Genomic DNA, 18,677 nt, shown 5'->3' on the forward strand with positions numbered 1-18,677 from the left:
GTCTATGTGGTATGGCGGGACTATACTACGTCAATCCGCCCGGTGGTGGTTTAAGTGGACTACCCTTTTGAAAGGACTTAGAGCCAAGGGAGCGAGGTTAAAGTGTTCGAAAAAATCTGAAAAAAATTTGGGTCACTTCAGACCTCATACACTCCCTATAGAAGTCTAGATACACTGATACACACCAACCAGACTCTATTGTGTTTTCTGGAGACATTGTCCACTTGACAACAATGTGTTTTATGAGGTCCAAAAAAAACAATATTGGGTCTTTAAAGGGACAATGATGTAATATGTAAATAGCTCATCATTACCATGAATACACATCTGACAGGACACAGGATTACTGGAACATCATTTTATTAGTGTTCTTGGATCTGAACATTAATTTTAACCATAAATAAAAAAAGAAATCTATGGACAAAAATGCCCACGCTTCCCACAGAAATATAAAAATATAGAAAACAGAAAAATTAAAAACATTTAAAATGAATTTTAATAGTTTAAAGGTAAATATTAAGGGGAGAAAATATGCATTTATAATTTTTTATTTTAAATATAACCCGTCAAAAAAAACCCTAAATAAATTAAATGTAAAAATTATGAAATACAAACTACTTCTGTATTTAACAAGAACTTTTTTTTCTTTAAACAGAACATCAGTGTTAACAACAATTGGCAATCTGACCAAGATGTAAAACCACAGCTCTCTAAACAGTTATTTTAGTTCATTTTTTTCTGCCTTTTTGCAGTTAATCCTCTCTTTCTTACAAAATCTCTTATGTTTTGAACTGTTCTTCCTGCCAACACCGGATCTTCTACCAATTTGCAATGACTGCATTCATTTTTGGTGGCTAGTTTCCCTTCGTTTATGTGGTCTTTAAAATGCCTCATCACTGCAGCAACCTCAGCCTTGGACCACATGTTTTTGGGAGCTCTTCGGGAATTGTGGGATTGAGCAGCATTTTTCTCTGGAAGATATATAAAGTAGTAGTAGTTAAAACAAACAAAAAACCAAACAAAAAAAACAAAAAACATTTGGTGGTTAAAAGAATGGATGCTACCCTGTACTAACTTCTGAAATGTGTTGCTACCATCAATATCAAAACGAGCTAAAATTCTCTTTGAAAATTTATCAAATTTCTAAAATGAGACATTTAGTGTTCCGCTGTGAATAAAAGACTGAATAAAAAGTTGAATAAAAGTCTCTTGATGCATGCTCAATCATCCAGGTAAGTAAATCCCAAAACGTTGATTCTGTTAATCTGGACGTAGCGTTTTCAGTGGGAGAAACATTTTGTCACTCATCCAAGTGACTTTTTGCCACCACTCTGCAGTTTGCCATATGTTGCAAAGTGATGAAACAATAATAAGCTTAGAGAACCAACTGCACCCCTTACCTTCAGAGGGAGCAGCAGTCTCACTTGCTGCAGGCATTGTGAGTGGTCCTTCATCTGCTGATTACACAATTTGATTAAGTTTTAATATTTGTAACAAACATTTTATCCACAGAAACCAAGCTAGTGGTAACTTACCACAATCTACAGTGTCTTGGAGCTGCGCTGTGTTTGTGGAATCAGCTACTGCATGTACAGGCTCACTGGTGCCACACGCCAACATTGTGAGTGCTGTGTCATCATCATCTGATTCACTCTCACTGTCCTTTGTTTCAGCATCACTTAATGCAATTTCATCTGAGAAATTGTGGGAAAACCCCCCCAAAAAACCAAACACAAACCCCCCAAAAACCTCACATTAACAACGAGATATGACAAAATACAGAACAAATACTGGAAATTATAGTACATAGTTTTACTATTTAAGGCCACCACTCTGCAGTTTGCCAAATGTTGCAAAGTGATGAAACAATAGACTTCAAGAACCTTAAATCATGGACATTTAACAGAATGGTCTGTGCTTTTAGGTTTTAATTCTGTTGATAAAGCATAATATTCAACTACTGCCCTAATATTTGCTCCTTTCAATACAAACCTTCTATTTTGATCTCATCCAGTGATTTCCCCTGGATCTGGGAAAGTTGTCCTTTTTCCAGTGTTAAAAGCAGTTTGGAAATCTTGGCCAGCTGTGTTGTGGGAACTGGTAATCTGTAGAATTCGCGGTGAACGCGGATATCATGACCCAGGAAATCTGCAACCTGATCAAGTTCGTTGTTTTTCAAATTAAGGACTTGTGAGAGTGTGGCAACATGTTTTCTGAGCTGTGTCGATCTTAGATACTCAGGCTGCTTTGCTCCACACTGGTGTGCATGAACACGCAAGGAGTCCATTCCTCTGTAATGACTCATTGATCGGGGTCTTGCAAAGAGGTAGATATTAGTGGCACAAATACCACAGTCAGGCCTCCTACTAACCAGTAGTGACAGAGCATCCAGCATGCTTGGTGTTAGCAGAACTGGAACATTTCTGTCCCTTTTTCCCATTATTTCTATTCTACAGAAATAGTTACAGAGTCTCTGTTCCATTTCTGAGAGCCCCATGGCAACATCTGTGTGGAGTGCTGTTTTGTCTCTTTCAAGAAAACTTTTGAGGCGCATCTTTGAAACCTCTCCAGAATGTCTTCGGTTGAACACAATGATTTGTGAGAGTGTAACTTGTGCAAGTTGGGCATAATTCTGAGCTGTGGCTTCGTTCTCCAAGCTGCAAAAGGCACTTTCTGCAGATTTTTGAAGGTAGTGATGGAGAATCCGAACATCTTCTGTAAAGGGCAATGTTGATGGCTTGTTAAACTTTGCCTCACTCAATGTGTTCAAGGCACGGTGAGACACCATCTCAGACCATTTGGAGACATACAACTTCTTGAACGCATCAGTGGACTTGATTAGGGCTTCATCCTCTGTCATGAGGGCACGACAATGGATAATGTCAGACATTTTATGCAGTGTATGTCCCAGTTTCAGCGCAAGGCTTGGAGTTTTGTATGACAGTGTCTCTTCATCAAAACCTGAAACTTTCTTTACTGCTTGCACAACTCTCTGGAAATTAGCAGGCTTAATAGCTTCTTCCATGTTATGCACTGAGAATTCTGTGCGCAGACACAACAACAAACGTCCCGCTTCACGAAGCTTCTGTCGTATATAATCATACTTTGTAGGGTCTTGTCCATGTTTATTGTAGAGGGACTGGGCAAACTGAATAACAGTAAAGTCATTTCGCACAGCTGAGGCAATCTCATCTTGTTTCATAACAGCAAGAACCTTCCAGACTCCACTTGACACCTGCGGATAACACTGAGACTCCAGAGTTAAAGCCAGGCCGAGTACTTTGGTTCTTCCAGGTTCTTTATCCGTGTCATCTTTTGGTTTGTTAGGACATCTGCGGACATGTCTCCAAAGATCCTTGCGAACATACATCCCTTGACAATAAAAGCAATGAGCAAACTTTCCCTCTACTGCTTTAATCTTGGGTCTTCTCTTCACTTTCAGTGGTCCCACTCCACCATGCAAAACTGCAGCATTATGCTTAAAATTTCCCTTATTTCTCAATTTCTCTAACAGACTTTTACGCTCGTTTGAGTCTCTAGGCAGGGAAAATGCATGCACAACATCAGGAGCCGTTTTGTGCGTTTTCAGGTGGCGGGAAATTTTAGCTTGTGGTTTGCCACAAAAATAGCAGTAATTTCTTTTACTTAAAGTCATTTTTTCTGATTCAGTTTCACAAAGCTCACTTTTATCTTGTGGCTTGTCCTTTGTCAAGTTGTGGATTAAATTCGTTGAATCTGATTGTTCATGCGCTTTGGAGATGTCATCTTGGCATAGCAGACCTTTTGATGTGCTTGGCAATAATGAGATGTCTTCATCTGAATCTTCATCATATGACTCTGAATCTGGCACATATTCTTCTTCTGATATGCTGTGGTTGCCATCATCATCGCTTGATATTTGATCCAGAACTGAATGTGGCAATCCATCCTCCCCTGAATATTCAGAAATTTCTTCTTTCTGGAATGTAAGAACAAAAGTTTTTTTAATAATTGATCAATACTTTAGACAGGTAAAAAATAAACTGAAAAAAAGTCAAGCCAAATATGAATGGGATACACACCTGTGTTGACTGGTGGCAATTCTGATTTGCCAATTTTGCAAGGCAAGATTTGTGCCAGACCCCTAAACAAACTGAAACACATTTTGATAGACTTAATTTAGCTTTGCAGTTCTATTTAAGCGAAGTAGTTTTTTGTCAAAGCATTGCAGTAATGTCAAATGCTGAAAAAAAAAAAAAAAAAAAAAACTGTTCACATTAAGGATATTTTAATGACTACACATACACTGCTAATCCCCCTCCCCCCCCCAAAAAAGGACATCCCAGATGTGAATGAAGGAATTATTCTTATTAAATACTTTGTTCTTTAGGTAGTTGAGTGGCATGAAAGTGTGTAGTTGAATGTGTGTGGCCTCCAGATGCCTGTACGACTTCCCTACAATGCCTGGGCATGCTCGGGATGAGGTGGCGGATGGTCTCCTGAAGGATCTCCTCCAAGACCTGGACTAAAGCATCTGCCAACCCCTGGACAGTTTGTGGTGGATGGAGTGAGACATGATGTCCCAGATGTGCTCAATTGGATTCAGGTCTGGGGAACAGGCGGGCCAGTCCATAGCATCAATGCCTTTGTCATGGAGGAACTGCTGACATACTCCAGCCACATGAGGCCCAGTGTCGTCTCGCATTAGGTGGACCCCAGGGCCAAATGCACCAGCATGTGGTCTCACAAAGGGTCCGAGGACCTCATCTTGTTACCCAATGACAGTCAGGCTCTCTGGCAGGCACAGAAATGCCACCCCTCACCATTACTGACCCACTGCCAATATGATCATGCTGGAGGATGTTGCAGGCAGCAGAACATTCCCCACGGCATCTCCAGACTGTCACGTGCTCAGTTTGAACCTCCTTTCAGCTGTGAGGAGCATAGGGTGCCCGTGCTGAAGTTGCCAAACTTTGTGTTTTCTGGCAAATGCCAAACATCCTGCATGGTGTTGGACTGCAAGCTCAATCCCCACCTGTGGATGCTGGACCCTCAAGCCACCCTCATGAAGTCAGTTTCTGACCATTTGAGCAGACAGATGCACATTTGTGGCCTGTTTGAGGTCATTTTGCAGGGCTCCTCTTGTTCCTCCTTGCACAAAGGTGGAGGTAGCGGTCCTGCTGCTGGGTTGTTGCCCTCCTATGGCCTACTCCACATCCAGGTAGCACCTCCATGCTCTGGACACTACACTAACAGACACAGCAAACCTTCTTGCCACAGCTCACATTGATGTGCTACGCTAGATGAGCTGCACTACCTGAGCCCCTTGTGTGGGTTGTAGACTGTCTCATGCTACCACTAAAATGAAATCACCGCCAGCATTCAAAAGTGACCATAACATCAGCCAGAAAGCATAGGTGCTGAGAAGTGGTCTGTGGTCACCACCTGCAGAACCAGTCCTTTATTATGGTGAATTGACTATAATTTCCACTTGTTGTCTACTCTATTTGCAAAACAGCATGTGAAACTGGTTGTCAGTGTTACTTCCTAAGTGAACAGTTTGATTTCACAGAAGTGTGACTGACTTGGAGTAACATCGCATTGTTTAAGTGTTCCCTTTATTATTTTGAGCAGTTTATGTTATGGAATGGGGAATTGAGGACAATCCCAAGTATACCATTTTTACAAGGTCCTGCACCAATGAGGTAATACTGCATTTCTTTAATTAGACGTGACCACCCATTAATTAAAAAGGGAGCAGTGTTCATTTCAGCACGTCTTAACTTGTTGAACTCTATTAATGCTTTTTACTATACACTGTACCTATTCACTAAATGTCTCACCTTTGCACTTAAAGCCAAGCCACTTGAGGGAGGAAACCGGTCCCACACACTGAATGCACTTGTCCAAAGATGATATTGTTGTGCACACCAGACGATGATTGTGACACTGTTAGCAAAATATTGCAACATTTATTTGTTTTGGACAGTTGGAAAGGTGTGTTTTCAATTCAGTTGCAGATATCAACTAATAAACTTCGTCCATGTAAATCACATCACACCCAGGTGACTGCCAAACACACACACACACACACAGCATCCATAAAGAATGATGATAGATTAAATTATTAGTTCATTAAGTGGTACACTGGATTATATTTACCCTTTCAGGCTCTGGATGTTTCAGGTCCAGATCATTGTTTGGAAAGCTGTTTGGTTGCAGCTTTAGGCAGCTCACAGTCTTCTGAATCTGGCTGGTCTCAGTCTTCGTGTGTAACAGATAGAGAATGAAGACAAAAGAACAGTAATCTGACAGTTACTAAAAATGCATCACTCAAGAGGATGAATAGACCATTTCACTATCGGCAAATAGCGTAAGGTACACATCGTGCATGAGAAACATTCATTAAAATCTGTCCTAGGTCAATGTTACCTCTTCAAAATCTTGCACTGAAGAAGAATGCATGGCTTCTGAGCCTTGCTGAGGCATTTCTTCATCAAGATCCTGCAACAAAGAAAAGATGGCACAAAGATTAGACCAAGTGCTCTTCTTGCAACTGTACTGGGCAGGCCTGTGCTTCTGTCTTTAATTTGCATGTGTGTGTGTGTGTGGGGGGGGGGGGGGCTTTTCACTCAAGAAATGTTTTCTTCTGAAAAAAATACTGGCTACAATAGTTAACAACTGATTCCTTTGCAATCATCCACCCTCTTCCACTTATCCTTATCAGGATTGTGGGGTAGCAGTTTTGGGGCCTATACCAGCTACCATAGGGCAGTACAACCTGGACAGATCACCAGTCTAACATGGAAGGACAAGCATTTGCATTCACACCAAAGGGCAGTTTTGAATCACCAGTTAACCTAACCCCATAAGCTACATCTTTGGACTGTGGGAAGAAGCCAGAGTACACAGCCAGAGAGAGCCCATGCACTAAAGCAGTAAAAAGTGCCTAAAAGAAGTTAAGAAGTTGTATAGTACTATCTATCTTAATGTTCAAGCCTGAGTTTCAAAAAATTTCAACATAGAAACAAAGCACATGCAGTCAGTTCTGCATGCTGTAGGTCAAACTGTCAAGACATACGAGAAGACCCCTCCTAAAACCAGAGTGATGTCACCATGAAGCAAACTTTGACGGAGTCCCCCAATAACAGTGTGGTCCTCCTAAGTCACATTTGGGTGGTTAACACACACACACACACACACACACACACACTCAGATGTTATCCAGACTTGCACTTTGAAACAATGAAAAGGACCTACAAGCCACAGTCCATGTAAATCACATCACACCCAGGTGACTGCCAAACACAAACACACACACAGCATCCATAAAGAATGATGATAGATTAAATTATTAGTTCATTAAGTGGTACACTGGATTATATTTACCCTTTCAGGCTCTGGATGTTTCAGGTCCAGATCATTGTTTGGAAAGCTGTTTGGTTGCGGCTTTAGGCAGCTCACAGTCTTCTGAATCTGGCTGGTCTCAGTCTTCGTGTGTAACAGATAGAGAATGAAGACAAAAGAACAGTAATCTGACAGTTACTAAAAATGCATCACTCAAGAGGATGAATAGACCATTTCACTATCGGCAAATAGCGTAAGGTACACATCGTGCATGAGAAACATTCATTAAAATCTGTCCTAGGTCAATGTTACCTCTTCAAAATCTTGCACTGAAGAAGAATGCATGGCTTCTGAGCCTTGCTGAGGCATTTCTTCATCAAGATCCTGCAACAAAGAAAAGATGGCACAAAGATTAGACCAAGTGCTCTTCTTGCAACTGTACTGGGCAGTCCTGTGCTTCTGTCTTTAATTTGCATGTGTGTGTGTGTGTGTGTGTGTGTGTGGGGGGGGGGGCTTTCCACTCAAGAAATGTTTTCTTCTGAAAAAAATACTGGCTACAATAATTAACAACTGATTCCTTTGCAATCATCCATCCTCTTCCACTTATCCTTATCAGGATTGTGGGGTAGCAGTTTTGGGGCCTATACCAGCTACCATAGGGCAGTACAACCTGGACAGATCGCCAGTCTAACATGGAAGGACAAGCATTTGCATTCACACCAAAGGGCAGTTTTGAATCACCAGTTAACCTAACCCCATAAGCTACATCTTTGGACTGTGGGAAGAAGCCAGAGTACACAGCCAGAGAGAGCCCATGCATTACAGCAGTAAAAAGTGCCTAAAACAAGTTAAGAAGTTGTATAGTACTATCTATCTTAATGTTCAAGCCTGAGTTTCAAAAAATTTCAACATAGAAACAAAGCACATGCAGTCAGCTCTGCATGCTGTAGGTCAAACTGTCAAGACATACGAGAAGACCCCTCCTAAAACTAGAGTGATGTCACCATGAAGCAAACTTTGACGGAGTCCCCCAATAACAGTGTGGTCCTCCTAAGTCACATTTGGGTGGTTAACACACACACACACACACACACACTCAGATGTTATCCAGACTTGCACTTTGAAACAATGAAAAGGACCTACAAGCCACGGTCCATGTAAATCACATCACACCCAGGTGACTGCCAAACACACACACACACAGCATCCATAAAGAATGATGATAGATTAAATTATTAGTTCATTAAGTGGTACACTGGATTATATTTACCCTTTCAGGCTCTGGATGTTTCAGGTCCAGATCATTGTTTGGAAAGCTGTTTGGTTGCGGCTTTAGGCAGCTCACAGTCTTCTGAATCTGGCTGGTCTCAGTCTTCGTGTGTAACAGATAGAGAATGAAGACAAAAGAACAGTAATCTGACAGTTACTAAAAATGCATCACTCAAGAGGATGAATAGACCATTTCACTATCGGCAAATAGCGTAAGGTACACATCGTGCATGAGAAACATTCATTAAAATCTGTCCTAGGTCAATGTTACCTCTTCAAAATCTTGCACTGAAGAAGAATGCATGGCTTCTGAGCCTTGCTGAGGCATTTCTTCATCAAGATCCTGCAACAAAGAAAAGATGGCACAAAGATTAGACCAAGTGCTCTTCTTGCAACTGTACTGGGCAGGCCTGTGCTTCTGTCTTTAATTTGCATGTGTGTGTGGGGGGGGGGGCTTTCCACTCAAGAAATGTTTTCTTCTGAAAAAAATACTGGCTACAATAGTTAACAACTGATTCCTTTGCAATCATCCATCCTCTTCCACTTATCCTTATCAGGATTGTGGGGTAGCAGTTTTGGGGCCTATACCAGCTACCATAGGGCAGTACAACCTGGACAGATCACCAGTCTAACATGGAAGGACAAGCATTTGCATTCACACCAAAGGGCAGTTTTGAATCACCAGTTAACCTAACCCCATAAGCTACATCTTTGGACTGTGGGAAGAAGCCAGAGTACACAGCGAGAGAGCCCATGCACTACCAGCAGTAAAAAGTGCCTAAAACAAGTTAAGTTGTATAGTACTATCTATCTTAATGTTCAAGCCTGAGTTTCAAACCACATAGAAACAAAGCACATGTAGTCAGTTCTGCATGCTGTAGGTCAAACTGTCAAGAAATACGAGAAGACCCCTCCTAAAACCAGAGTGATGTCACCATGAAGCAAACTTTGACGGAGTCTCCCAATAACAGTGTGGTCCTCCTAAGTCACATTTGGGTGGTTAACACACACACACACACACACTCAGATGTTATCCAGACTTGCACTTTGAAACAATGAAAAGGACCTACAAGCCACAGTCCATGTAAATCACATCACACCCAGGTGACTGCCAAACACAAACACACACACAGCATCCATAAAGAATGATGATAGATTAAATTATTAGTTCATTAAGTGGTACACTGGATTATATTTACCCTTTCAGGCTCTGGATGTTTCAGGTCCAGATCATTGTTTGGAAAGCTGTTTGGTTGCGGCTTTAGGCAGCTCACAGTCTTCTGAATCTGGCTGGTCTCAGTCTTCGTGTGTAACAGATAGAGAATGAAGACAAAAGAACAGTAATCTGACAGTTACTAAAAATGCATCACTCAAGAGGATGAATAGACCATTTCACTATCGGCAAATAGCGTAAGGTACACATCGTGCATGAGAAACATTCATTAAAATCTGTCCTAGGTCAATGTTACCTCTTCAAAATCTTGCACTGAAGAAGAATGCATGGCTTCTGAGCCTTGCTGAGGCATTTCTTCATCAAGATCCTGCAACAAAGAAAAGATGGCACAAAGATTAGACCAAGTGCTCTTCTTGCAACTGTACTGGGCAGTCCTGTGCTTCTGTCTTTAATTTGCATGTGTGTGTGTGTGTGTGGGGGGGGGGGGGCTTTCCACTCAAGAAATGTTTTCTTCTGAAAAAAATACTGGCTACAATAGTTAACAACTGATTCCTTTGCAATCATCCATCCTCTTCCACTTATCCTTATCAGGATTGTGGGGTAGCAGTTTTGGGGCCTATACCAGCTACCATAGGGCAGTACAACCTGGACAGATCGCCAGTCTAACATGGAAGGACAAGCATTTGCATTCACACCAAAGGGCAGTTTTGAATCACCAGTTAACCTAACCCCATAAGCTACATCTTTGGACTGTGGGAAGAAGCCAGAGTACACAGCGAGAGAGCCCATGCATTACAGCAGTAAAAAGTGCCTAAAACAAGTTAAGTTGTATAGTACTATCTATCTTAATGTTCAAGCCTGAGTTTCAAACCACATAGAAACAAAGCACATGTAGTCAGTTCTGCATGCTGTAGGTCAAACTGTCAAGAAATACGAGAAGACCCCTCCTAAAACCAGAGTGATGTCACCATGAAGCAAACTTTGACGGAGTCTCCCAATAACAGTGTGGTCCTCCTAAGTCACATTTGGGTGGTTAACACACACACACACACACACACACACTCAGATGTTATCCAGACTTGCACTTTGAAACAATGAAAAGGACCTACAAGCCACAGTCCATGTAAATCACATCACACCCAGGTGACTGCCAAACACAAACACACACACAGCATCCATAAAGAATGATGATAGATTAAATTATTAGTTCATTAAGTGGTACACTGGATTATATTTACCCTTTCAGGCTCTGGATGTTTCAGGTCCAGATCATTGTTTGGAAAGCTGTTTGGTTGCGGCTTTAGGCAGCTCACAGTCTTCTGAATCTGGCTGGTCTCAGTCTTCGTGTGTAACAGATAGAGAATGAAGACAAAAGAACAGTAATCTGACAGTTACTAAAAATGCATCACTCAAGAGGATGAATAGACCATTTCACTATCGGCAAATAGCGTAAGGTACACATCGTGCATGAGAAACATTCATTAAAATCTGTCCTAGGTCAATGTTACCTCTTCAAAATCTTGCACTGAAGAAGAATGCATGGCTTCTGAGCCTTGCTGAGGCATTTCTTCATCAAGATCCTGCAACAAAGAAAAGATGGCACAAAGATTAGACCAAGTGCTCTTCTTGCAACTGTACTGGGCAGTCCTGTGCTTCTGTCTTTAATTTGCATGTGTGTGTGTGTGTGTGGGGGGGGGGGGGGGGGGGGCTTTCCACTCAAGAAATGTTTTCTTCTGAAAAAAATACTGGCTACAATAATTAACAACTGATTCCTTTGCAATCATCCATCCTCTTCCACTTATCCTTATCAGGATTGTGGGGTAGCAGTTTTGGGGCCTATACCAGCTACCATAGGGCAGTACAACCTGGACAGATCGCCAGTCTAACATGGAAGGACAAGCATTTGCATTCACACCAAAGGGCAGTTTTGAATCACCAGTTAACCTAACCCCATAAGCTACATCTTTGGACTGTGGGAAGAAGCCAGAGTACACAGCCAGAGAGAGCCCATGCATTACAGCAGTAAAAAGTGCCTAAAACAAGTTAAGAAGTTGTATAGTACTATCTATCTTAATGTTCAAGCCTGAGTTTCAAAAAATTTCAACATAGAAACAAAGCACATGCAGTCAGCTCTGCATGCTGTAGGTCAAACTGTCAAGACATACGAGAAGACCCCTCCTAAAACCAGAGTGATGTCACCATGAAGCAAACTTTGACGGAGTCCCCCAATAACAGTGTGGTCCTCCTAAGTCACATTTGGGTGGTTAACACACACACACACACACACTCAGATGTTATCCAGACTTGCACTTTGAAACAATGAAAAGGACCTACAAGCCACGGTCCATGTAAATCACATCACACCCAGGTGACTGCCAAACACACACACACACAGCATCCATAAAGAATGATGATAGATTAAATTATTAGTTCATTAAGTGGTACACTGGATTATATTTACCCTTTCAGGCTCTGGATGTTTCAGGTCCAGATCATTGTTTGGAAAGCTGTTTGGTTGCGGCTTTAGGCAGCTCACAGTCTTCTGAATCTGGCTGGTCTCCGTCTTCGTGTGTAACAGATAGAAAATGAATATACAGTGCATTTTTGAAGAGGCTTTTGAAACATTAAATAAACTGTATGAGAAAGATAAGTTTCAAGCTATTGTCTTTAAAATATTCACTGTCATGTATAGAGAATTTAAGGCCCTATGATTAAGAGACAAATAGTCAGTGTGATTTCTTTATTTTTTAAGCCATTGCTAAAGGAGTAAAACAATCACCTGTAGCAGCAACGAACTGTCACTAGGGCCCATTTATCTTCAAGGGACAAAATTTAAAATGAATCTAACTAAAGAGGCTACACAGCAAAATCTCCAGTGTTAAATTAACACTAGAGAGTGTCTATATGGGTCCACACAACACTGTTGAGTGTTGAATTAACACTTTTGACAGTGTTATATGTTTAAAAGTAACCTAGTCAGTTTTGAAGATTAACAAAGACTAACACTGAGCAGTGCTGATTTTCTAACACTGGAATATTTCTAACATTTTGAGTTATTTTCCAGTGTTAGAAAATCAGCACTGCTCAGTGTTAGCCATTGTTAATCTTCAAAACTGACTAGGTTACTTTTAAACATATAACACTGTCAAAAGTGTTAATTTAACACTCAACAGTGTTGTATTTAACACTCAACAGTGTTGTATTTAACACTCAGAGGTGTGGACCCTTATAGACACTCTCCAGTGTTAATTTAACACTGGAGATTTTGCTGTGTAGAATCACATTAAACATCAATCACTGTTAAAATTTAGAAACCGAAAGCCATTTTTTATTTCTGCATACCTGCTGATATTTTTTTAGTGCTTTTAGAGGGCTTTGATGTGGCAGCCATCACAATTGCCTGTTTTCCATTAGTACCTACCCCTGTTTTTCCAGTAGGTTATAGTACCATGTAGTTTTTCAGTAACTACTGCACCAAGGTTCCAAGTGATCCAAAGTGATCAGAAAATTTGACATAGACTGAATGCCACCAGGTGGCTGGTCAATGGTGTCACTCGATAAGTTATGAGTGCGCCTCCTTCGTGAAAATCCAAGCCATCATTTTTGAAACTCTGAAATGTTTGAAATAGCGACCAAAATTAACAGCGTGATCCCTGAATTGAACACTAAAGTATAGACTGAGCAGCAGGCATTTTGTCACCTTGACGTCCATGCTTGCTGTGGCATTTATATCACTGGATGCTCGGCTGCATTGCTATAGTTACCCCAGGCACAGTAGGTGATACTCAATTTCAGTGAAAAACTAGATGCCCTAAGTCACGTTAAGCCAATTTGAGTAGGTACAAATGTAAAAATGGCTTAGGGTATGCAATTTATCAGTTCCAAAAAGTACAATTGTAGAAATACCTTGCATCTCCAGAGCCAATCCGAGTCACCATAATTATAGTCTATTTCTTCGCCTGGACTTATGTCTCTGCTTGCAAATAAGCATAGATGGGGCTTTCCATTGATATTTAATATTTTCATCTTAGCACTTGGACTGATGTGGTTGTCGTTGACAAGTCTGCCTAATGACCCATCTTCTTGAGATGCATCCACACTGTGGGGTTAGGCAAAAAAGTATTAGCTTAACTAGTTAGTTAAGAAGCTTTTTTTTTTCATAAATCAAAAGCAATGTGTCATTTAATCTTAATCAAACTACACTGATATAATACGCACCACCAGAGTTTTCCATCAAACTTGAATTCAAACATGAACACCTTCAGGCTGTCATGATAAACTCTGTGTCTCCGCTCACATTCTTCTTTTGTTATGAGTTTACCTCTGTATTCCAAAAGAAAGTCTCCTTTTTGGAATGGAACAGTCGTGAAAATGCCCCGACCTGAATTGCAGAGGCATACCAAGTGAGTGACAAAAGACAAAGTGACAAACTCCAAATCTAATCCAAACTAAAGACCAACTTACCTTTGAAGGCATTTATGTAGTGGATATCAAGTCCCAGTTTGTCCCTTCCAGCAGAAACATGACAGACTGCATCCTCCCGTGGAGGAATGCGTCTCCTTCGCATGTTCTCCTGTACGATTGGCTGTATTACCAAAGCATATAAAGTATTACGATTATCGTCATCATTGTCATCATCATCAGTAGTAGCAGAACTAGCAGTAGTGTAGTTTACAGCATAAACACAGCTGACTTATTCATAGTGCTAATTTATGCCTTCTTTTAAAATGTTAAAGGCCTAGTACTCAAAATGGCGACATGTGACATTTCTGTAATGGCGACTGCAGAGAGTGATACAAGTACTGAGAAAGCTTAGGCATCAAAACTGTAAGAAGTTTTTTCTTCAGGCATATAAATAAATACACGACTAAATACACTTATACCCTTGCTTTTATTTTAGGGCTGTCAGCAGAATGACAGACATTGGACAAACTGCCCGAAATTAGCTAACAGCGACATCAGGGATTTTGACTCAGACTGCGCTGGTTTAATTGTTAATCGCGTTAGTCGCGATGTCGGCATTAACACGTTTAAGCCACAATAATGCTTTAACACCGAGTAAATCCTAACACGGGTTAGCCCGCTTTATCGCGTTGACGCGGTTAGTCGTCAGCCCTATTTTATTTACTAAATGACAAACGCTGGGGCCGTTTTACTTCTTCAAAGACTCACTAACAGTCCATAAAGCATAAATTAAACCAGTTTAATATAGGCCTGTGCACCTATAATTTCATATAGTATTAAAGTCATGGTGCATTTTACATTAAAAAAGGCTTACCTTTGTGTTTTTAATCCGTCTTCGTATTGCCGTCGACATACACTTGTTAAAGGGCACGCGCGCGAAAGTTGTGGCGCCGTTTCCTGTAGGTACCGCCTATATATATAGCCTACCAATCACAATGACTTCCGGCCGTGTGTATTGAAAATGTGTATTAAATTGCAGTACCTACACACATCCACTCTAACTCGAAACGTCGCTGTGCAATACACTGGAATACACAAAAATCAGGTGAGGGGTATAGGTGGACTTTTAAGAAAATCAGAAAATCTTTTAATTATAGTTTAATAAATGAATTTACACTACAGTTTAAGCAAATACAGGTCAAAAGATAAATAATGACCTCATAAGAAGTAGAAAAAATTATTATTTAGACACTTAAAAATGCATTTACAAGTCATGTTTTAGGGGGACACATGAATACACAGCAAAAAGTCGAAATGTCCCCGGAGCCCAGGTACAGCGCAGGTCAAATGTCAATCCATACCACATAGACGCACTCACACACACACACACACACACACACACACACACAGACAGACACAGAGGGAGAGAGCTGCCGAATTTAAATCCACCAATCAGAGTGGCTGTTTACGTTTTCCCGCCAAAACAGGTGCATCTTTTTACACACGCAGCATAGAGAGGCACAGGATTATTGCAGCCTATTTCTCATAGTGAGGACTCCCCACAAACAAATGACCATAATTTCCTAACCGTAGGGGCTAGAACGGTCATTCTTACACAGTTTTGTTCAGAAGAGATGGGGGAATCTTCCAGTGTTAACAATTTATCATTAAAATGTGAATTTTTAGAGATATACGACATGGATGACTTGTTGACTTAGAAGCCACGAATTCCCCAATATGCAAATTTGAATGCCTGAGGCCACATATATGATTGGCTGGCTGGGAAGCCGTGCAGGCCCTGATTTGTGGATTTGAATTCCTCAGCCCTCAGATATGATTGGCTGGCTTAGAAGCCATGAAGGCCCCAATATGCAAATTTGAATGCCTCAGGACACATATATGATTAGCTGGGAAACCGTGCAGGCCCTGATTTGAAAATTTGAATGTCTAAGTCCTCACAGAGGATTGGCTGCCTGGGGACCTGGCAGAAATATATCCGGTTGTTCAGTCTGACGTCACTAGCCGTGTCTGGGTCTAAACTCCGCTGTAGGTCCATATATCAAACGATCACTATGGGATTACTGAGAGTTGAAAAACTGTCTAAAGTCTTTCATCTTTAATAAAATGATCAGCGTTCTGCTCTACCAGGTGTAACAATTGAGTTTAACATCCAGGCATCCATGAAAACGGAATTTATGACATTTAACGGAGTTAGAAGTTAGCAGGGAGTTAGCTCGCTAGCTTCTATCTAAATACAATATAGCATGTCCTGACTGTGGGGTTTTGGAAACAAATTAAAACGTACAGCTCTGCTATCACTTCCAGCATAAATGAAGACAGAAAACTAAACAGCAGTGACGTTTGTAGGGTTACTGAAGTTGGGCTAGCTGGTATATAATGATGTGCTACGTGACCGCTAGCGACACAGCTATGTTAGCATAATATAAACAAGCTAACTTTTTTTCCACTCGATAAAAGTTAATGTGAGTGTTCTCGGTGGTCAGGAACAAATGTAATCGCATGGCAGGATGCTGTAAAAGGACCAAACTTCAGCCAGGAGAACAACTGAGATAATCCATCCACAATACGAGGTTAGTCATTCATATACTGCTGCATGGGCTGGGCTGTAGTTACATCGTAAGGTTTTAAAAACTGAGCTTAAATAAATGATTAGCGGTAATAAAAGCCGAGGGAGGTCAACAGGGATCACTGACTGTTTTAGGAGCTTTTTGAGATCAAATAGAAGAAAATACATAACATTAAACATGTTAACAACACAAAAGCCATATTAAACGCAGACTACTTTAGACCCGGAAGTAGGATTCGTCGCGTCATCACTGAACAACCGGATAGAAATACTATGATTAAGCATAAATACTACATTTAGTAGAAATACTATGTTTTAGCACAAATACTATAAAAAGCAGAAATACTATAATTTAGCAGAAATACTATATTAAGCACAAATCCTATAAAAAGCAGAAATAGGATGATTAAGCATAAACACTACATTTAGTAGAAATACTATGTTTGAGCAAAAATCCTATAAAAAGCAGAAATACTATATTAGGCACAAATCCCATAAAAAGCAGAAATAGTATGATTAAGCATAAATACTACATTTAGTAGAAATACTATGTTTTAGCACAAATAGTATAAAAAGCAGAAATACTGTAATTTAGCAGAAATACTATATTAGGCACAAATCTTATAAAATAGCAGAAATAGTATGATTTAGCACAATAGTAATAAGTTAAACAGAAAAATTGGAAAAGCAAAATGGACAGCTGAAAAAATGATGAACATGCTGAGGGTCCCTCAAATATACTTGTTAAATGAAAAAATCAGCAAAAAAAATGCACAGGGAGAGAGAAGTAAGTTTCTAGGTCAGCCTGGGAGCTGCTAAATTTGAATCCACCAATCAGAGAGCCTGTGTACTTTTTCCCGCCAAAACATGTGCATCTTTTTACACACGCAGCACAGGATTATTGCAGTCTATTTCTCATAATGACGACTCCCCTCAAACAAATGACCATAATTTCCAAACCGTAGGGGCTAGAGCGGTCATTCTTACACCGTTTTGTTCAGAAGAGATGGGGGAATCTTCCAGTGTTTACAATTTATCATTAAAATATGAATTATCTCATTACAGAAATCAAGCGGTGATTTTGAACAAGCTCTCCATTGACTTTCTATGGAGAGTTTTGCGACTTTGTGTTGGTCTGAGGAGATTTGCCAAAATTCTATAAATCCCACAACAATGATAGTGACATTTTCGGAAACCCAGCAAAAATACCTACGTTTTGATGTATAATTTGTGGAAGTTGAGTGAAAATTGAGCAAGTAGCAAGAAGTTGTTCGGACATGAAGAGAAGACTGCAAAACCTTCAGTGGCACACTGGAAGCCAAGTGCATAGCAACCATAACAACGCATGTATTTTGTGAAAAATCACAATTTTGCAACTGAAAACTTTAAGAGGCATAAAAGTAAAACGGTAAAAGATTTGAAAAAGCTGAATCATACCTGAATAGCCCAATAATTTGAGAACATTTTAAAGTTTGAATGGTTGTTCTACGTGAAAATATGAGGAAGTAATTAAGTTTCAGAAACAAGCAAATTTTAGCAGAATTGCAGAAGTTTCCCATTCATTTCAATGGGACAAATTAAGCTTAATATTTTAAAAAGTATAATAGTGAAAAATACCAAAAGACATAGCAGGAATTAGCAGAAATAGCAGAATATTTTAAAATTTGAACGGTGAAAATCGGCTGAAAATTGTGGAAGTAGTTAAGTGCCAAAAAGTGTACGGAAGTCCCAAGAGGAACTCAATAGTGTGGATGCTTAAAGCATCCACACAATTAACATGTCTAACCAGTGCTTCTCAAAACTTTTAACATGCACCACCCCCAACACCGTACCCTTCAAACTACCAATAACAACGTCACTGTTCTGTCACAATCAGGTCACAACACAGTGCGTAAATGTCTGCGAGCATCGCTGAGT

The 18,677-nt window shown here is 40.3% G+C and overlaps 1 protein-coding gene and 1 long non-coding RNA gene across 2 annotated transcripts; both read right to left on the reverse strand.

Moving 5' to 3' along the window:
* Positions 1-343: 343 nt before the first annotated feature.
* Positions 344-2,567, reverse strand: LOC146697964 (uncharacterized). The gene is made up of 4 exons (XR_014922956.1): positions 1,993-2,567; positions 1,536-1,694; positions 1,401-1,457; positions 344-971 (listed from the first exon to the last, which is right to left on the reverse strand). It is a non-coding gene; the product is annotated as an uncharacterized LOC146697964 (long non-coding RNA).
* Positions 2,568-12,203: 9,636 nt separating this feature from the next.
* Positions 12,204-15,571, reverse strand: LOC146697965 (histone-lysine N-methyltransferase set-1-like). The gene is made up of 5 exons (XM_085472909.1): positions 15,048-15,571; positions 14,234-14,354; positions 13,988-14,150; positions 13,676-13,868; positions 12,204-12,332 (listed from the first exon to the last, which is right to left on the reverse strand). Exons 1-5 carry the CDS (start codon positions 15,084-15,086, stop codon positions 12,204-12,206), a joined length of 645 nt encoding a protein of 214 aa, XP_085329035.1. The 5' UTR covers positions 15,087-15,571.
* Positions 15,572-18,677: the final 3,106 nt, after the last annotated feature.

This window comes from Copadichromis virginalis, linkage group LG11, assembly GCF_057382275.1.
Source record: "Copadichromis virginalis isolate Kocher_CV1m ecotype Utaka linkage group LG11, C_Virginalis_male_GT1.1, whole genome shotgun sequence".
Taxonomy (NCBI): domain Eukaryota; kingdom Metazoa; phylum Chordata; class Actinopteri; order Cichliformes; family Cichlidae; genus Copadichromis; species Copadichromis virginalis.

What these genes read in the sequence shown, in the direction of transcription:
- LOC146697965 (XM_085472909.1), bottom strand. Translation starts at nt 15,086, where the DNA reads ATGTCGACGGCAATACGAAGACGGATTAAAAACACAAAG. An exon ending in CTACATAAATGCCTTCAAAG is followed by an intron (nt 14,151 to 14,233) that starts GTAAGTTGGTCT and finishes TCTGCAATTCAG; the next exon opens with GTCGGGGCATTTTCACGACT. An exon ending in TTTGATGGAAAACTCTGGTG is followed by an intron (nt 13,869 to 13,987) that starts GTGCGTATTATA and finishes CTAACCCCACAG; the next exon opens with TGTGGATGCATCTCAAGAAG.